At 36.6% G+C, this 19,563-nt stretch overlaps 2 protein-coding genes across 6 annotated transcripts; one reads left to right on the forward strand and one right to left on the reverse strand.

Moving 5' to 3' along the window:
• Positions 1-1,872: 1,872 nt before the first annotated feature.
• On the reverse strand, positions 1,873-10,344 carry LOC112561871 (double-strand break repair protein MRE11-like). Of its 3 annotated transcripts, none has more exons than XM_025234693.1 (8): positions 10,226-10,344; positions 8,476-9,561; positions 7,926-8,019; positions 7,373-7,470; positions 4,066-4,157; positions 3,693-3,812; positions 2,874-3,301; positions 1,873-2,228 (listed from the first exon to the last, which is right to left on the reverse strand). In XM_025234693.1, exons 2-8 carry the CDS (start codon positions 9,509-9,511, stop codon positions 2,126-2,128), a joined length of 1,971 nt encoding a protein of 656 aa, XP_025090478.1. In that variant the 5' UTR covers positions 9,512-9,561; positions 10,226-10,344; the 3' UTR covers positions 1,873-2,125. The 3 variants fall into 3 exon arrangements, with proteins under 3 accessions (XP_025090478.1, XP_025090486.1, XP_025090495.1); XM_025234701.1 differs by lacking the exon at positions 10,226-10,344 and adding an exon at positions 10,009-10,151; XM_025234710.1 differs by lacking the exon at positions 10,226-10,344 and adding an exon at positions 9,893-9,914.
• On the forward strand, positions 9,947-18,913 carry LOC112561887 (UPF0602 protein C4orf47 homolog). Of its 3 annotated transcripts, none has more exons than XM_025234724.1 (8): positions 9,947-10,084; positions 10,554-10,666; positions 11,846-12,068; positions 12,424-12,561; positions 13,224-13,299; positions 15,092-15,277; positions 16,061-16,236; positions 17,193-18,913. In XM_025234724.1, coding segments are annotated over exons 1-8 (957 nt in total). In that variant the 5' UTR covers positions 9,947-10,082; the 3' UTR covers positions 17,236-18,913. The 3 variants fall into 3 exon arrangements, with proteins under 3 accessions (XP_025090509.1, XP_025090518.1, XP_025090525.1); XM_025234733.1 differs by lacking the exon at positions 13,224-13,299 and adding an exon at positions 14,441-14,516; XM_025234740.1 differs by lacking the exon at positions 9,947-10,084 and having other exon boundaries at positions 10,375-10,666.
• Positions 18,914-19,563: the final 650 nt, after the last annotated feature.

The following is a 19,563-nucleotide window of genomic DNA, read 5'->3' on the forward strand; positions in this document are numbered from 1 at the left end:
GTAAGATTAATTATCCAATGAAAAAAATAATCCATAAAATTGAAGGTTTTGTTTTATAGGTACCATGGCAGATTCATATATTGTTGCAACAAAATAACGAGGTGCGGTCCCGTTAATAGGCCGATCACCAGACTAGGATTATGAGCGCTGGTGTACGTAACTTTATGTTATAAGCTGGCTGTCGGGTGCGTCTTATTTGAAAAAAGTATTAATGTGATACAATAAATCAATAGTTTAAAATTCTGAAAAATAACTCAAATACAGGACCACAGCTTCGGATTTCAAATTTTTAAAAAAATTGCCTGTCGTATAATTCAATACAATTTAACAGGAGCAGTTTGTATGGCTTAAATGGAAAAAAACTTTTACAGATATAAAATAGATAATACGATTTAATGATCCTCATTTAACTGCACACATATATGCAATTACAAATCTTGAGAAAACCAAAGGTGCAGATGGTGATCAACTCACATAAGACTATGAATGGTCATGGTAAGAAATTGCAGAATCTACTATAAGCCATCAGGGTCAAAATCTCTTCTGCATTTCTTTATCAAACATAGGATTTTATATACCTATGCCTCAAGCCTTGTTGGTTGATAGTTTAACTGCTTCCTACATTTTGAGAATAAAGACAATAAATGTGTATTGTAACCAACATCTCCTGTAGAGATGAGTAACATGAACAATTTGTAGGCACTGAAAAATTAGATGAGGCCCTGTAAACTGGTGATTAATGGACTCAACTTTGGAACAGAATTATTTTCAAGCTCAGTTGGTTTAGTGACTGGAAAAACGGTTCCTGTCTACCCCAACAAAGAGGTACTTATTGAGAAAAATAAAAGTGGGATTAGCGCCGCACCCATACACTGCACTATAGTGACAGGGAATTGCTTAGTTTTCTGTTCCAAAAGATGCAGTGATACATGACCCTTCATCTTACCAAACAGAGGAATGATGCCGACTTTTAAAATGCCTGAAGGACGCGTACATTTCTTTGTCAAAAATACAATAATTCCAGAATAAGAATATCTCTAGCTTCTATACTAACTCCTAACTACAGTAATAGGGCTAATAAGGAACAGGTAACAAAGCACTAATGAGACTTAAGCTGTCAGCCTCAGGAGATTTTCCAGACATTAAAAATTAATTCAACGAAGTAACTGAGCAAAGAATCACCCTACATGATATGCAATTTGGAAAGAAACTACCAAGCACAATAGTTGAAATTTTTGCAGTATTTTATTTGTTTAAGTACAAATAACATTTTGTAGCAGCTTATATAATATGACAACGCATATTTCACTTTTTTTAAAAATCATGCTGTAGAAACAATTAATAATTGATGGCATTTCAAAACTGATGATGATTTCATGAAAAAAATAATCCATAAAATTGAAGGTTTTGTTTTAAGGTACCATGGCAGATTCATAATTGCATTTCTTTGATGGAATGGTGCAATCTACACAGACGGAGATATATGAAGTGATGGTGTTTACTAAGTCGTCCAGTTCAGGACATGCTTCTAAAAGTCATCCAGTCAGTACATTCAACACAGCCTTGACATAGAAACTAGTACTTAACTAGGAGGATGAAGAAAATGGAGTTCGGACATTTCGTTGCACTCTGCAATGCCAACTCATTTATTTAAAATATACACCGAAATTTAAAGTATTGGAATTTCATTACCAATTTGACGGAGATCCAAACTACTTGTATCTTTACTCCTGTGTGTTAAATGTCTGTATGAATATGTATGCCTGCCCTTGTGAGCGAAGAAAAATTTCTGTCCTGGGTCTTCTCGACAGACAATAAAGTATGATTTGATTTGATTTGATTTTGATGAAAAAGATAATTATGAAACCAATCAAGGGTTATCATGCCCATTTATTCCTTAAAGAATAATTTTTTTGATCTGGATAAAAACTGAGACAATCGTTGGACAAAGTAGGAACAAATTTGCAGTTTACACCAGTTTATATGCATTTCATAGTGTACATATAGCAGAGCACGATGATTATAAAAGAGCAGTGTTTATTTCCGTTTTTTCCTTGAAGGTGGAGACTCTTCATCAGTGTCAGAGTCAAATATAACACCTCTTTTTGATGTATTACTGCTAGAATTAGCTGCAGTGGGCTTTATTTTGTCGCACAGGTTGGATCTTGCTGAATAAATCTTCTCCATCAGAAGTATCTTCATTGTCAACATTGCAATCTCTTTTTGGACTGAAACATAAAAAAGCAGACAGCAACTACTGTAAAATGATGAATAAAAGTTGTGACCTTAAAATGGACAATATTTCAGTGACAAAAAAACCCTATGAAAGTACCGAAATTACTGCTGGTGGGCCCAAGACACTTTGCTTCAAAATTCATGATCAGAGTTAAAACTTGCTTTAGGGAAATAGAAATCAATTTTGGTTCCAAGGATACTTTGATAAAAACCACATTTCTGGCTTCAGTACTCAGAAGACATCCTGCAAACATGGGGCCTTCATGCACCTGAAAGATTTGCTATACAGTCTAATGCAACAGACCATAGGGACAAACTGTAAGCAAAAAAGATCTAGAAAGTAAACCCAGTTCATCAAAAACATAAAAATTCCACTGTGATACCTAAGACCACATGAACATTTAAATATATGAGAAGAAAATGGGGTCCCTGTACATGGAAGTTTTATAGTACATGTATCTTGAAAAATACTCAGACTGGTTCAAGTCTTTAACATCTGAAGGTTCTGATATGTTTTATAGAAGAGCAAAATTCTGTGGAATGATCTAGGACTACAATGTCAGATAAAACACTTATGTTTTGCTATTTTCAAGTCTAAACGTTCTACAACACATTATATCAACTTCTCCTGGTCTTACCCTCGAGATTGCGATTCACGAGAAGATGCAGAAAACATTTCCTTGATTGAGCGTGATGGCGGTTCTACCACAGCCAAAGATTTACCTCTTCCTCTTCTGCCACCACGTGCGCCTCTTCCAGAAGCTGATTGATCATTAGTTTCATCTGACTTTGATTTTGACCTGCTACCTCTTCCACGACCTCTTCCCTGCCCTCGCCCTCGAGAAGTGCGAGAAGTGTTAGATACTTCGTCATCAAAACCTAAATCCATGCTATCATCCTCATCACTAAAAGCATTGTCTCCTTTTTTAGTCTGCATGTCTTGAGCTCTTTTGATTGCTTCATGCACTTCTTCATCCTCTACTGTTTTCTCTTTCCGTTTTTGCTTGAAAAGGTGGATTTCTGCATCAATGTCATCTTGGTTTATGTTTCGGAGTTTTAAGTGTTTCTGAAAAAAAGGTAAATATTTTAATGGTCTTATGCAGGCAGGGAAGTTTAGCAGTTGCTGACCTTAGCAGGCCTCTAACTGGCAATCCCTTGCTCCAAAGCCCAATAACTTCAAGCCATCTTTTTCTTTTATTTCCAAAAAAACAACACTTAAGTCCAATAATAAAATAAGTAATATTACTACTGTTGCTTCTTTTTATAAGGTGATTTATGAACATCATGCAGCCAGTTTTATTGCTGCTAACATACTACCTACTGCACAACTCATTAATATGCATGTGAAAGTTCTGATCCTTGTTATTTGAAGATGATTGTCACTTAAGCAGAATGCATATCCACAAATTCCTTAATTTTTTGAAGCTCCTAAAATTTGGTTCTAAGCTAATACAAACCTGGGTCTTTTCAAGCTGATATCTGACAAGTTCTGAAATTGCTGCTTTCTCTTCTTTGTCAACAAATTCTTTAACAGCTTCCCCTAGTCCTCTTTCAGTAAGAACCTGCAGCTGACTTGACTGCAACAGTTTTCAGCCAGTCTTTGTGTGTTTTTTAAAGCATTGATCACAAGAAATTTTTTGTATAACTGTGGTATTTCAGAAATGTTTAAGATTAATAAACAGGAATTATCACTTACAATATTAAAAAAAATTATAGGTTAAAAAAAGATACACTAAAAGGAAAATGAGATGAATGCAGGCAAAACATATCAAAAATTCAAAATGTTGCAAACCAAGAATAAGAAAGGAAATAAAGTTAGTTTATACATACAGCTTCTGTTTTGCTAAAGTAGTCTCGCACCATATCCTCAACACGTGCTGCATCCAAGGACTGGGGTTTTAAGTTCAACAAGAGATTGCCATCTGTTGCATAAATATTAAGAAAAATCTTCACTCTAAAAAATGTGTAATTTAGAAACAAAAAAAAAAAAAAAAAAAAAAAAAAAAAGGAAAATTTCAAAGTGAAATATATGTTAAAGTATGTGAAATAAATGGCAAATTTATAGTAGCCAATTTTCTAAAACTCAATCTCGAAACCCTCCACCGGGGAACCTGCCGGTTCCAAGCCTTCAATTTTCGTCAATGGGGTCCCATTCAAATTTGGGCGAAGAACAGGGACCCCTTAAAAATCTGAAGAAGGGGTCCCTGGAACCCCAAAGAATTTAGCCTTAGCAGAAGCCCTGAAGGTGGAATGGCAACGGTCAGACCAGACTTTCATCAGGGGAGACTACCATCTACTCTGGACAAGATCCTGACCATGACCACACACAAGGAGTAGCAGTACTGACGACATAGGAGGCTGCAAGAGCACTAATAGCATGGGAACATGTTTCCCCATGACTCATGTCAGCTTGATTCAACTTCAAAGGAAGAAAGATCACCATTATCTAGTGCTATGCACCTACCAACGCAAAAGAGGAAAAGGAAGACTTTTACAACTCCCTTTAAGTGCTGGTTGATAGTACTCCAAAACGAGTCCTGAAGATCATAATGGGCAACATGAATGCCAAAGTTAGAAATGACAACACAGACAAAGGACACATAATGGGAAAGCACAGTGTGGGCAATTGCAATGAGAACAGTGAGCTGTTCACAACTTCTACTTGTTCAATGACCTTGTAGTCAGAGGTACAGTCTTTCCACACAAAACCATTCACAAGACCACCTGGACTTCACCAGATGGACATACAGAAAACAGACCGACCACGTCACCATTAATTGCCAGTTTAGAAGAAGCTTTTTGGATGTCAGGGTAAGGCATGGCGCAGATGCAGCCACAGACCATCACCTGCTTGTGGCAACCATGAAGATAAAGTTGAGGTCCTTCCATGACTTATTAGACAGACTGCACCACAAATTCAACATGCAGTTTCTTAGAGACCAAAGAAAACAAGAAGAGTTCAACTGAGAAGTTAAAAACAGTTAGCAGGGCTGGAGGGACTCCTGGAAAAAACAGATGCAAACCACTGGACAGGATTACAGGAGACGTGGAAGACTCCCTTTACATGCATTCTGAGAAAGAAAGAGAAACAGCACAAGGAATGGCTGACTTTAGGGACCTGGGAAAAGATACAGGCAAGGAAAGATCTGAAGCAGAAGATCAACCGGCGTCAGGACTAGCAGGAGAAAGAAGAGTGCAAGAGGCGATAAGAGGCAGTTTGCACACTGGATGGCAGAAGAGGTGGAACAAGCAGCTGGGCAAAATAATACAAAGAGACTATGCAAAATTACAAGAATTCTGTCAGGAAAGAAAAACGCCAATGCAAGTAGACCACTAAACAATAAGAATGGCAGCGTAATTACCGGGGATGCAGAACAAAGATCTTGCTGGGCAGAACATTCTGAATACTGAAATGGCCACTATCAACAACCATTTTGGATATTGCTCCAGCTGCCGAACAGCTCCAAGTGAACATCAACCCACCAACCAAGGCAGAAATCATCAAAGCCATGAAGTCCTTGAATACTGGCAAGGCGGCAGACCCAGATGGCATTCCTGCAGAGGCACTCAAGGCAGAAACAACAGCCGCATGGAAATGCTATACCCCCTGCTGTAGAAAATTTGAAGCAAGTTCCAGCAGACTGGTAGCTTGGCTATCTAGCTACCCAAGAAAAGTGACCTGACCCAGTGCAGCAACTGGCTTGAGATTATGCTAGTGTCCATTCCCAGCAAGGTGCTGACCAGAATCATCCTGGAGAGACTGAAGAATACCCTTGACAAGAGACTGAGGAAATAACAGGCAGGCTTTCAGCAGAGTAAATCATGCACAGACCATATCACTACACTACGAATCATTACTGAACAGTCCATCGAATGGCAGTCACCACTCTACAAGACAATTGTGGATTTTGAGAAGGCTTTAGACTCCGTAGACAGGGAAATCATCTGGAAGCTGATGCAACACTAAGGATCACTTGGCATGTCGAATCCTCATACAGCTGCTGGCAATCGTCTTTGGTGGAAATCCTTAGTATTGCATCAGCTTCCAGATGATTTCCACCAAAGACGGTTGCCATATGAGGATTCGACATGCCAAGCGATCCACAACGGGAAGCTGACCCCTTTGAAGTGAGGACTGGAGTGAGGCATGGTTTATGCTCTCGCCAACAATCTTCCTGATCTTCATAATTGGATCATGAGAAGAACCCCTAACAGTAACATGGGTATTCAGTGGACCTTCGCCAGGCAACTTGAGGATCTCGACTTTGCAGATGACATCAGCTTGTTGTCCCACAAGCAGCTACATACACAGACAAAGATCACTCAGCTCTCAGGAGAAGCAGCAATGACGGGCCTGACAATCAACATCAAGAAGATGGAGGCAATAGGGGTTGGCAAGAAGCAAAAAACCCCCACTCCAACTACATGGGGAATGTATTACTGAGACTGACCACCTCATCTACCTTGGCAGCATAGCCAGCAAAGATGGAGTTGCTGATAAAGATGTAAGAAGTTGAATAAATGAAGTCAGGTTTGCATTCCACATCCTGCAACCTATCTGGAACTCCAAGGCTTTATCTCTACACACCAAGATTCACATCTTCAATGCAAACGTAAAGTCAGTCCTTCTATATGGATCTGAGACATGGCATGTGACAAACACCATCACCAACAAGATTCAGATATTCGTCAACAAATGTATGCACCACATCCTCAACATCAGATGTCCTGAGATCTCCAATAGAGACCAGTGGGAGAGAACCAACTAAAAACCTTCCAGCCAAGACAACAAGAAGTGGAAGTGGGGCTGGATTGGTCACACCTTGCGAAAGCTGGCTGACAATTTAATGAGATAAGCTCTGTGCTGGAACCCACAGGGGCAGCGCAGGGTTGGGAGACCCAGCCAGACATGGAGGAGATCAGTCCACTGCAAGGCAGAGGCAGCTGGCATGACCCAACTGGGAAGGGACGCCTAAAACCGGATCTGATGATGTGGTGTAGATGCGGCCCTATGCTCCCCTGGGAAATAAAGGAATCAGAAGAAGAATGATTTTCTAAAACATGACCTTTACATTTATATTACAACACAAGAGACACAAATCCAGTCAACGGGAAACAGATACATTTCTGATCTTACCTATGTTTGCTTTGTTTAAATTCCCACTAGTCTTCTTTCGAGTAAAGTGTATTATCTGGTCTGGATTGGCAACTCTGTTCATGAAGTTCCTACCAAATCTGTCATACACATACAAATTCACAATGACACATTACAAAATCATGATCAACAGCATAGTTTCTGAAAATGAAATCTACAACTGCCTAGACATCCTCATTCTTTTACAGTTTTAAGAAAAGTCTTATGTTTGTGTTTCATCCACAAATGACTTTATCTATGCATGTGATTACTTGAGGTTAATTTTTTAAAATAAAAATCCTGAAAGACATCTTCGACACCACCAATTCTCTAAGACCAAACAGAGGTTTTGAATATAGGGTGCTATTCTGACTCCAGCTATGCTGTAAATGGCAGCATGAGGCAAGAGATGGCATTTGTATTTTGGTATAGACAATTCTCCCATCAGATTGTGCAATGTTGCAAAAAGATAAGTAACAGGTGGGACAAGATATGCATAGTCACTTTAAACAATAATCTTTTATTTCTTAACATGCGTGTAGTGTTATAAATACACCTGTAAATGCTGAAAGTTTCAAATCCTGTGTAGTCAATCCTCAGCCTAATTAGTGGTTCTTTGGGCTGCTTTTTGTTGCCAGTGTGTTCCATAGCTGGCCAGAAAGTAAAATAAGCCTTCAGCAGAATGCTTAATACTAATTTACAAATATAATAGGAACAATCTTTCAGTGATAACTGTGAGTGTGAAATTAGCCCGTATTTTACTGTGCACTTTTCTGAAATGTCTTGAAATCATCTGATAAACTGAAGTAATTAAGCGAAAGTGATACATTAGAAACAAATTTTGACTTGTTCTACCTGAGAATTGGCAAGAAAAAAAAATGGAAAAAAGGAATACTTGAAGGCATAAGCATTACTTATCTGCCTAGAAACAAGGCAAAGCTTAATATTATCTCTTGTACTAACTGGACAAGAAGCACAGAACTGTATGCAATTTCTTTTTAATTTGTTGGTTCAATATAACAAGAACATATTATAAAAATGATACCATTGTTTAATAGTAATGTGCTTATCTAACAAGGTGTCAGGGAACACGTGTTATTCCTTACCTGCTTTTTCAATGAGTTGTTCAACTTTCTCACTACAGAAGATTTCTACTTTTCTAACAGCATTCTGGTCTTCTGGATCAAGACTAGTCTCACTCAACACAATGTTTTCCATGTAGAACTGTCGTACTGTCTCCAGTCTGATAGGAGTGATTTTGAAATCTTTACCACGTACTTGAAGTAGCCCAACATGTTTAGTTTTTGTCTCTCCCTCACTCAGTGAAGTTGCAATGGAGCTGCCAGGCTGTGTGATATAGAAACTTTGTTGATCATTCCACTCTGGTGTTAACCTGCATTCATGCTCATGTCCCCAAAATACCAAGTCAAGGAATTCAGCCAGAAAATGTTCAGGAATGTAGTTTGTTTCACTGTGCTTTGCTCTGTTTTGATGCAACACCATCAAGTTGAACCAGTCATCTTTGTTTTCACGAGGACGCAGCATTGTCACATTTTTATTTAAGAACAAGCGATGAAGTCTCTCATCACGGGCAGATCCAAGCCCATATAAAGCAAGCTTGGTGGTCCCCTTCTGCAGAAGAATTGGTGATAATTGGATTCGTTCCAGAGATGTAGTTTTCCCAAAGTAATTAAGAAGGCCTGCAGAATGGAGGAGATCCAGTGAACAAAGATTGCCTGCTCCAGTTGGATCATCATGGTTACCATGAATGGAGAAAACTGGGATCGAAATGTTTAGATTTAGATCCTCATAATTCAGCATAGGAAATTTGCAGTGCTCAAAGTTGATAGACTGGTCACTGAGAAATTCAAACTGAATGGGCCTGTCTCCCATGCAGTACTTGCGCAACAGTGTTAAACATCCATGCATGATTTGACGAGAAGGTTTATTCTCATGGAATAGGTCTCCCCCCATTAGAATGAGGTCCACATTATGCTCTTGTGATTTTTCTAGAATCTCTTCAAATGTCACAAGAGAGTCATTGCCTCTGACTGGATCACGCTCTGCAAACCCAAGATGGATATCAGTGACAAGCAGAATCTTGAATGTGTTGGAACTATCTTCATCCTTGTTGGCTGCCATCTTATGGGTAACAATTTTCCAGTACACTTTTTTTAAGATGACTTGATTACCTGTTAAAAAAAAAAAAGCAGTTGCATGCATGGCAACTTCTACTTTGTAATGGCTTTATTTATATTTATTTTTCATAAAGCCATCTTTCACAAACATCTGCTGACTTTTTTTTTCTTAGTTTAGATTAACCCTTTGAATTTATAGACTAAAATAAAAGATCCATGGTTCTTTTCTTAAAGAACACACGTACACTACGCTATAAAACTATTTACAAGAACGGATTAAAATAAGATGCCTGGGGAAGAAAAGTCTCAGGTTCAAATCTCCTTGTTACTCAGAAAGCAAAAGTTAACGAGAAATGTAGGTAATTAACGGCACCGACGTAGTTACCCGTAGATTTTAACCCCTACCATAGGGCGGGAAAAAATGGTTACAGCAGGGGAGGAAAGTCAGGGGCACAGGCGGTGCTGGCTGCTATAGTAATCATGCTCTCGCCTGAAACGTACCTTCACCTTATTCCCCCTAGTCCAAACATTCTTCTCTTCGCTTTCCTTCCACGTGGAAGCTTGGCCATATTTTAATGTCAGAGATTTATCTATTTTGTATTGATGGTACTCATAGTGAAACAGAAAGTAGTCAGAGCTTAGAACTTTAATCAAGTCGTATCTAAAAAAGTAACATTGATAAAATGCAAAGAAAAATGTTCCATTCTTTGTTACATACATATCACGATCCATAACCCTAAATGATAGACAAGTAGTCAAAGTTTGAAATCACGTTCCTTCGTGGAGGAAACTTGAATGTGGCTATCGGCTAGCCATGATACGAGGCCTACTTCCGATCATGCGCAATGACATGTTTCCATAGCAATGTCTTAGGCGTCTGTCTGCTCATGGTTTAGTTACCATCATGTGAAAAAGTTGTTTAAAATGTCATTGTAAATTGACAGCTTTAAAAAAAAAAACGTGCAGCATCTAAATGCACATAGTTGATCAATGGTCTTGAACTGAAATAGGACAAATCGTTCCTCATTGCGTATCTGATTCACTAGGGGATTCAAAGAAGACAGGATGGCGCAAGGGAAAAATGATATGGAACGTATTGGTCTCTTCCAAGAGATGACTTATATTACCATCGGAGACCGATACAGAAGCCTTGGTGCAGGTAATTTATAAATACTATTAAAAAGTGTAAAAATAACATTATATATAGTCTCTCTCTCTATATGTGGTTATTAGAAAAATGTGTCTTTTTATATCATTTTATAGCTATATAATTATTTTGACGTCTTCTATATAGTTGTTTTGACATCTTCTGTATAGTTGTTTTCATCCTCCTCCTCCTCCACCACCACCTCATCATCATCATCGTTATCATCATCATCAGAATTACTTGATAGATATGGCAGATCTCTCCTATATAAGAGCACAACTTGTCTGCATGCAGTCTTCTCAGTACCACATAAATCACACATATGACTGTTCTTAATGAGCAGTCACGAAGGAACTTTTAAAAAAAATACCCAGATTGAGGGAACTATTGAGAACCGTTGAGGGTACCCAGAGAAAACCATGCAGTGACACTATAGTCAGCCCTACAAACAGGTCGCCACCAGAGAGATTTTCAAACCCAAAACATGTATTGTTGTGGTGACAGGCTCTTTAGCCATTGTACCACCAGCAGCCCTTTAAAATACTGTTCTAGAATCCATTTTAAAGCATTGTTATAAGCATGCATCTGAAATGAGCATAGATTCTACAGCACAATATGTTGGATGGTTATAGCGACTGAGTGAATTGCCAAAATAACACCTTCAGCTATCCCCATTTACTAGGAACTTACTGCTCAAATTTCCACCAGTAAGTAGGTGGGGATATGTGTATCAGTATTATACAATACATCTTTATTGTCTATGTCTGGTTGCAACAGAGATAGAAATTTCCTTTGTTGCTGGGAGTTTCCACAGTCAACCCAGAAAAAAATACATAAGAAACTGAAGAGATTATTCAGGCAGTTATACTCATGCTTAACCCCCTCATATGACACAATTGTCAGATACACTTCCTCTTACTCTCTTACACACACTCACACACATTCAGACTAGGTACATTTGGGAGATCTGTTTAAGAGTGCTATATTGTGGTTGGTAAAAATGACATTATCGTTATTGAAACAACTATACATAATTATAGCTTATAATGCATTATTTATATGCCTGTAGGTTTTTAGTTTTAGCATATAGATACACACCTAACTGGCTCTTGTCAATATATCAGTTAAAATTACATTTAATTAATATGAATGAAATACCCAACAGTACACTACAAGCATGTTTTGTTTCAGTGACGTTTAATGATAGTGCTGGGAAAGGCAAACAGATGTTGCCAGGTGGAAGCAAAGAACGATCAACAGGATTACAGGCAGGCTATTTCAATGAAAAGTTTAACAGAGTGTTTGAAGGAGAAAGCTATTCAGATCCAATCAGACTTAAACGCATCTTTCGAATGAAAGAGTCAAAGAAGAACCTTGGCAAACCTTTTATGCCTACCAATGCAGAAAAGACAATGTAAGGATCATAAACTTTATAGTGACATTAAATCCTAGCATTTGTGTTTGTTTGTAAATTAACAGTGGTATCACTGATCAAGTTGTTAAAGGTCAATAAAAAATAGAACAAAAACTGCATAGGAATGCACAAAAGAAAAAAACAAGTGAAAAATCCAGAATGTAAAAATAGCAAAAAAAATCACCATGTCTTGACAGAGATAGTTGTCATTTAGAGGTGACAAATTTTTTTGGAAGGTCTCTGTTTTAACATGGTTTTTAGTGTTTATACTTTTTTACCTGCAGACCTATACATTAATTCAATTCCACGCCATGCTGATGTTTACTTACATTGTCTTGACAACATTTTTATACAGGAATGGGCTAGGTACATTTTATGGGACAATAGGTGGAGGAGTGACAGCATTTAGTCCTCTCTCAACAAGATCAAAACAAGCTACAATACCAGGCAAAAATATGTATACAAACCCAGGCAAGAAAGGAACTGGATATGGGTAAGAAAGCTACTTTTTTCTCCTACCTATCATTAGTTTTAGGTCAGATGATGCAATCAGAAAACTCTGAATACTGTCCACTTATTCAGAATATTGCAGACTTGCAGGTTTTAAAGGAATATACTTAAAGGAATTTAATTCTATGGATGTTGCTTTTGCATGGGTCTTTTGTGCATTATAAATTTATGACATAAATCCAAATTAGAAACACATTCATATCAACCTCTCTGTTTCACATTCTTATCTAGGCCTCTCACTTACACTCACGCACACATAAATGTGCACACACTTCAATAACAAAATTAAGTTTGAGTTCTCCACTGCACTGACTGCTGGTTGTTTTTCTCCATCAGACAAGAAATAGAACATCACTGATCAGCTGCTGGTAATAAGTCATAATAGAATTTCATAATAACAACTGGCAGCACTAAAATTGTCTTAATATGTGCCTTACATTTTTTGTCTGGCAAACGTCTTTAATCAATGTTAGGAAATAACACAACCAAATGCCACATCATATGACCATGAAAGTCTAATGTTAGATTTGATGAACACTGAAAGTGAATAAGGACAAACAACTACTCCATTAAAATCTTAGATAGTTAATGCCTATTCTGGTTAATGGTTTTGTTTACATTCAGTGAGTAGTTGTCATATTTCAGGTATATTGGTGTCACACTTGGAAAGTATCCCAACAATTTGTCAGACCCATTTGACACTGACAAAGAACGGGCAAGGGTGGGTCATTTAGCATATCTGACCTTGCATACAGGTGTGCTAGTGACTAAATGCTTGTCAGAACTTAATTGTGTGCTTTGCTGTATAATAACATTTCTCTACTTCCCTTCAAAGATACAAACTACTTGTTACAAACTTCTACAGTATACATATATATATATATCTTTGATTACTTAAACCTCTACTTTATCTAAGCACAGTGCATAAAGTATCTGAATATATTTCAACAGATTTAAAAAAAATTATTTTGGTACGCAGTTTTCTATTTATTAACTTATAAGAGTTTTCTCCCTTAACTTTTTTTTAAAGAAAAATGCAGTCAAATGAAAAAAGCATAAGTGTAGACAAAAGTTTACAAAAATCTCCATACATAGAGGTAACTAAATATACTTCAGCTATCTATAGTTAGAGTTGCCATCAAAGCCTCAATCTAAATTGTTATTAGTTATACTTATATAGATATATTTATTGAAAGAATAACTGATTAAGCAATAGTCCAGAGCTGTTCTTAATATAAAAAATGCTTTAAACTAATGAAATTAGCTGCTAGTTTTTTTAGTCACCTGTTTGGAAGAAAGATTACAAAAATATTATTGCACCATCTGAAGGAACAAAACTTACAGGGGTACAAGTAACACAAGACATAAAATAACTGCTGTCTTATATGAAAAAAATAAACATAAGCTTAAAAACATATTTTGCATACCTTTCTGTACATTTGTGCCTTTCTGTTTCACGCAAAATGTAGAGCTGTTCATGTGCACATATGTATATATACACATGCAAGTAGACAGATAAATTCTTAATTTTGTTTATATGCATACGCTATATATACATACTATTAATATATAGTTTTCACAAAATTAAACAGTTTGAAGTACATATTTTCATCTGCAATTATCTCTAAAGAATCTAAAAGCTGTGCATTTACATTAAGCATAACCTTTGAGTGCTTATAATGATAGTTATATATGCTTTAATAAACTGTAACACTTTATTATTCCTCTGAGTGCGTGAATGCTGCAGCTTCTCTTGAAATAGTTGTTCTTCATGCTGTTCTTATTTTATGACATATACTATTGCACATCTTACTGTTGCCTAACTAAACTTTCTTCTTTTTTTTTTATTTACTGCTGTGAAGCTATATCAATGTCACAATTGGTCCTTACCCACCAAATGTGACTGATCCTTATGACCGCTCTCGGATGATGGCTCAGGTTTGGCAGCAACTTCTTAATGCTTCTTAAAGCTTGTAGCAAGAGCTTTTGCAGTAAAGTCAGTTAAACTAAGATTTTACAAAATGAGCCTAGCACAGCTGTCTTTGTTTTAAAGTTCATACATATTAATATTGTACCTGTTGTGAAAGTGAGAAACATTATTAGTGTATAGGTCAGTGTGTCATTGTGTCTGTCCATCTGACGTGTGTATAAATGTATATGAGATTGTGAATATGAATATGAATGAAAGACAGATATAGGACAAGGATGCATTGGTGAGAAAGAAGTAAGCTTTTGACCTTTTAAAAGAGTATTTTGTGTCGGGTTTTTTTGTGGTGGGATGGGGAATGAGAGGTGAGTATATGAAAGAGTTACTGTTAAAAGCTTGTCAAAAACTGGGTCAGTAAGGTATCAGTTTATAAACTTGAGTTTACACAATTACTCTGTGAATGTTTTTTATAAGCCTATACATCATTAATAATGGAAACCCATACCACCACAATAAAAAAAAAACCTTCTGCACCGAGGGGTTCAAACTGACCTAAATTCTTCTTGATATTTTATGTGACATACAGAAGGAAAACCAAGGCCATAAAAAATTACTGAAAGGTGGACCATTTCAACTGAATATGCATCCACAAGACTACTTTAATGGAAATCCTTACATTCTCACCAAGCCTTTGCCACCAATGAGGAAGACTGGTACTTCATCAGGTCCTAAAAATGTAACTCCATTTAAACCCAGCTCTCCTGGCAAAAAGGTATTAGTAAATAATGTAAAAAAATATGATGACATGCAAGAATTATAAATTTATAGATTGACAGGTGAGAAAGGGTGGCATAAGATATGATAAATTGTTTTATGAAGATTCCAGGGATGTGGATAATTCTAATCATTTTCTGATAATTTAAGGCAAAAAATGTTGAAAACTTGTTATATCTTTCACTAACAGATTTGTGTTGAAGCACAAACATGCAAAGCACATACAGCAGAATACCATTAACAAATTGTGTTCTACACATCTGAACCTGTATTCTAGCTGTTACAGTAAACCTATTCTTGTTTGTACTTTTATGAGCACAGAGAGGAAAAAAATAATCTCAGATTCATTTATCGTAACTCTCATCCTGTTAATTAGTTGCTGAAGGCTTCTTGAAATATTGTCAGATTTGTAAAAATCTCATAGATGTGGTGCATGTTTAACTGCGGCTAGTATATTAGTGCCCTTTAAACCAAATTTTTTAACCAAAAATTGTATCCTCAGTTAGTGCAACCGATATTTATGATGACTTTTTAAAGATACAGCGCAGTCATTAGAACACCTTCATTAAGAGATCTTAGCATATTCTAAAATGATCATTTGATAATTCGAATTAGTGAATTACAGATTTACAGATAGGTATTCAATGGGCAAATCTTTTGTCTACTAAAACCAGCTACAATTAACTGCATATTGTTGGAGTGTTGTGTCCTTTTAACATCTTATCAATAGCAGCATTCTTGTTTTTTCAACTTTAAATGTCATACATATACACAATTTCAGCTTGGAGGTGGAAAACACGGTTCTTTTGACCCATATCCCTCACATTCAGTTGACCCATTTGGAGTGAAAATAAAACGACCCGTCAATGTGGTTAACAATACTGGCAAGATCTATGTGCCACCAACAGGACCCAAGTCTAGACCAGTCAACTCTATTGTGGATCAGAATATCACAAGGTGGGTGATAAATCTCTATGCTTTTGTTAATTTTAAAGTTTGTTTAGGTGTTCAAATGATTTATAAGGGATTACAAACATTATCTTCTTATGTAACATTTTAATTTAGTTCTGCATTATAAATCAATATAAATTGTTTATACTCACTGTGTTTGGCCTATTTGCAGCTAAAAAAGAAAAGAAATTTTTAAAATGCATTTACTGAAGGCACAATAAAACATGCCTATACTTCTGAGAATGTTTAAATCATTTGCTCATATCCCTTTAAAAGTCAAGGTTTGCTGCATAAAGTTCTTGTTCTTATTATCTTCTTGTTTTGTAGAAAGTTACAGCAGTGTGTTTTCTAACTGTGGGTTTGTACTTGTACTCAAGTGAAAGATTTAAAATATGTTATTTTACATCCCCATGGAAGACTTACACAATTTTTAAAGAGTTTAAAATTTTAGAGAATCTTTGACTGCATGTGTTCATGCACATGTGTGTGTTAGTCAGGGTCACCTCTCATTATAGGACCATCACATTTTCCTTCAGCTTGTGCAGCATGTTTCCTAAGTATAAAGGTTACTCCCACCATGACAGTTGGAATGATGATTCTACCCATATTACTTTCGTGTCTTATCCTTAACTTTATACAGGTATTCCACATTGTGGATAAGTTAGAGTTTTGGTTTGTAAAGTATGCATAGAAGTCCAACTTTCTTGATGCAGAGTAGTGTTTGCAGCCAGGCACAGATGGTCAACTATATAACTGGCCAGGTGTATGCTAAGTGTTTTGTAACATTCAGTGAAGGACATTCTCATATTTTGCATATTTTACTCTGTATTATTCAATAGATCTAGTCATATGCAAAGTCATAATTTCTTCTTCTTTCAAAAATTAAATATGAGAAGTGGGTAACAAGGAAACAAAATTTTTATTTACATTTGTTGTAATGACATTTTTCTTTGTACTTGCAGGTCAATCAACATCCAGAATTATCGTGCCATGACAGTTATGTGACAATGCTGCTGTATCTTAAGACAACAATAACATCTTAACCAAAATGAACATATATTTTTGGTTATGTGCTAACAGAATTGTGCACACACACTGTTTTTAACATCAGTGCATGTATCATCAAAGATACTAATCTTGCGGATTTGTATACTTAGGATAAATGATGATCAAATACAGGCAGGTAGCTTTCATGGATGCTTTTCACAGAATTGTTCTGTGTGCATCAAACTTGAAACTTCTGCCAAACTTTCGTCTGCAATGATCATACTGATAAAAATACTATTTATTTACTTACATTTAAAGTTGTTGACTTATTTTATATATGCTATAAAAAGTATAAAACCTTTGTCTACAATGATCATACTGATAAAAATATTATTTATATGTACTTACATTTAAAGTTGTTGACATCTTACATATACTATAAAAAGTAAAGAAAATATGTACATTTATTTACATAATTAAAAACAAAAGCATTTTAAAATATCAACAAATGAAACCAGCATTCGAGAATATCTTCCCTGAATCTATTCACCCCAGGAAAAACATTATTTATTCAAACTTTCTCAGCACAAAATTAGATTTACAATCTACTATAAGATTCATTCTACTTTTTCATATTGAAACAGATGTGATGATATAGTGTTTATTATAGGTGAGTTTTTTAAATATTTTTGTATATCTTTTGTCATAAATTAGACTAATAAAACCCTACATGAACTGCTGTTTCAAAATGTATATTATATTTAGCTCTAATCATTGAGAGCTGTCTGCTTGCGAGGCAAACCCGATGTGTAATTGTGGAAGTTTTGTAAAATCTGTCAGAAGCATATTATACTGCTTTCTCTATGTTCTCATATTTGAAGCAATAAAATACTTAATATTCCTTGTAAAGAGCAAAATACGTAAAAGTTAAACTCTTAATGCATATGTGAATGCTAAAAGTATATAGTTTATTACCTTACGTGTACTGCTTTCTATCAGATCATTCTGTGGTGTTTTAGCTCTACATGTGGTTTCTACTTAGGAAAAAGAGCCATCATTTTCTAGCGAAGTAAAAAATGTATTTGTGTGCACACAAGTGGAATATGAATACTGCAGATTTAGTTTATGAAAGGACTCCATATTGTCCATAAAAATTTCCCTATTTCTACCTAGACTATTGTAACATATGTTCAATATTGAATAATTTTCAACAACAATATCAAAAACACAGACACTGTCAAGGCTTCTGCCAATTAGAGGAATGAGATGTTAACTAGACCCACCATGGATAACAGTAATATCACAAATTTGACTTCTTTCTGTGCATTGCAATATTTTTAATTAAATATCTTAAGGACATTGCTCAAAACTGTGGATAGGATACTGATATGCGGTAGCCTCATGTGGAACATAAGTAAGGTCTAGCCAGAGACCACTTTTTTGTCCACCCCATCTTCTGTAAGTGAAGGGGGACTAGGGGTCGTGGGTGGGTGGGGGTCTTCCTCTTGGTCATGCTGGCTAGCTGTAGATTAGGTGAACGATGCTGGGTGTATGTGTTCGTTCAATGGTACGCATCTCTTGTTTGTGTGTGTGTTTTAAATGTACAAAGTTAAGTAATAGAATGAGAACATTTCAGGACACTTCTCCGCACGATATGTCAGTGTGAACAAAGCATTAAAATTTGATTAACTGTCAATACGTCTTCAGATTTTTTTCAACACCGAGGGACAAGCCAAGAGGGGAGAAAGTCGTAATGGCTTGGGTTAGAGAAACTTGACGGAAAGGGCATGGATGTCTATTACATGGCTATATTACTTGTAATACATGGATATTAGTTCGGCAAGACGATCGATCAGTGAAAAGGGACCACCAGGACTGCCAGCTGTCGTCGTGAAATTCGAAAGACTGTATGCGATGTTAGATGCTGAGTTGCCTAGCTGTGAGGTAGAAGTTCGAGGCCAAGGCCGGCAGAAGGAATTGTCGTTCTCAATGGGATAAGGTCTTCTGCCCGCACTCCAAAGCTATAGGGAGTCGGGAGAGTTACGTCACATCATAGACGTTGGTCACATCGAGGTGGTGTTCGTTTGGCCGTTGAGCATCACGGGCACCTCCACAGAAGTGTCATCTGGCTGCCGCAACTGTCGGCTGGAGACCTGCTCATCACAAACATGGACCCACAACCTGCAAAGACTGAGACACAAGCTTGAACTGCAGTAACAATTGTGAGAGTGGATAGTGGTTCTAACGGGGAATTAACACCACTGTAATATTAGAAGTACTGGGACCCTTTTAAATGAGCTAATTTGTTGTATGTTTCTGCCTGATTTGTATGTTTCATAAATAGTT

This window comes from Pomacea canaliculata, linkage group LG1, assembly GCF_003073045.1.
Source record: "Pomacea canaliculata isolate SZHN2017 linkage group LG1, ASM307304v1, whole genome shotgun sequence".
NCBI lineage: Eukaryota > Metazoa > Mollusca > Gastropoda > Architaenioglossa > Ampullariidae > Pomacea > Pomacea canaliculata.

Excerpts from the sequence above, each read along its gene's own strand:
- LOC112561887 (XM_025234724.1), top strand. Across the intron at positions 13,300-15,091 it reads CTGACAAAGAACGGGCAAGG|AAGGAAAACCAAGGCCATAA; the intron begins GTGGGTCATTTA and ends TGTGACATACAG. Across the intron at positions 15,278-16,060 it reads CCAGCTCTCCTGGCAAAAAG|CTTGGAGGTGGAAAACACGG; the intron begins GTATTAGTAAAT and ends ACACAATTTCAG.
- LOC112561871 (XM_025234693.1), bottom strand. The coding sequence starts at position 9,511 with ATGGCAGCCAACAAGGATGAAGATAGTTCCAACACATTCAAGATTCTG. Across the intron at positions 7,471-7,925 it reads GAAACTTTCAGCATTTACAG|ATTTGGTAGGAACTTCATGA; the intron begins GTGTATTTATAA and ends TGTGTATGACAG. Across the intron at positions 2,229-2,873 it reads CGTGAATCGCAATCTCGAGG|TCCAAAAAGAGATTGCAATG; the intron begins GTAAGACCAGGA and ends TTTATGTTTCAG.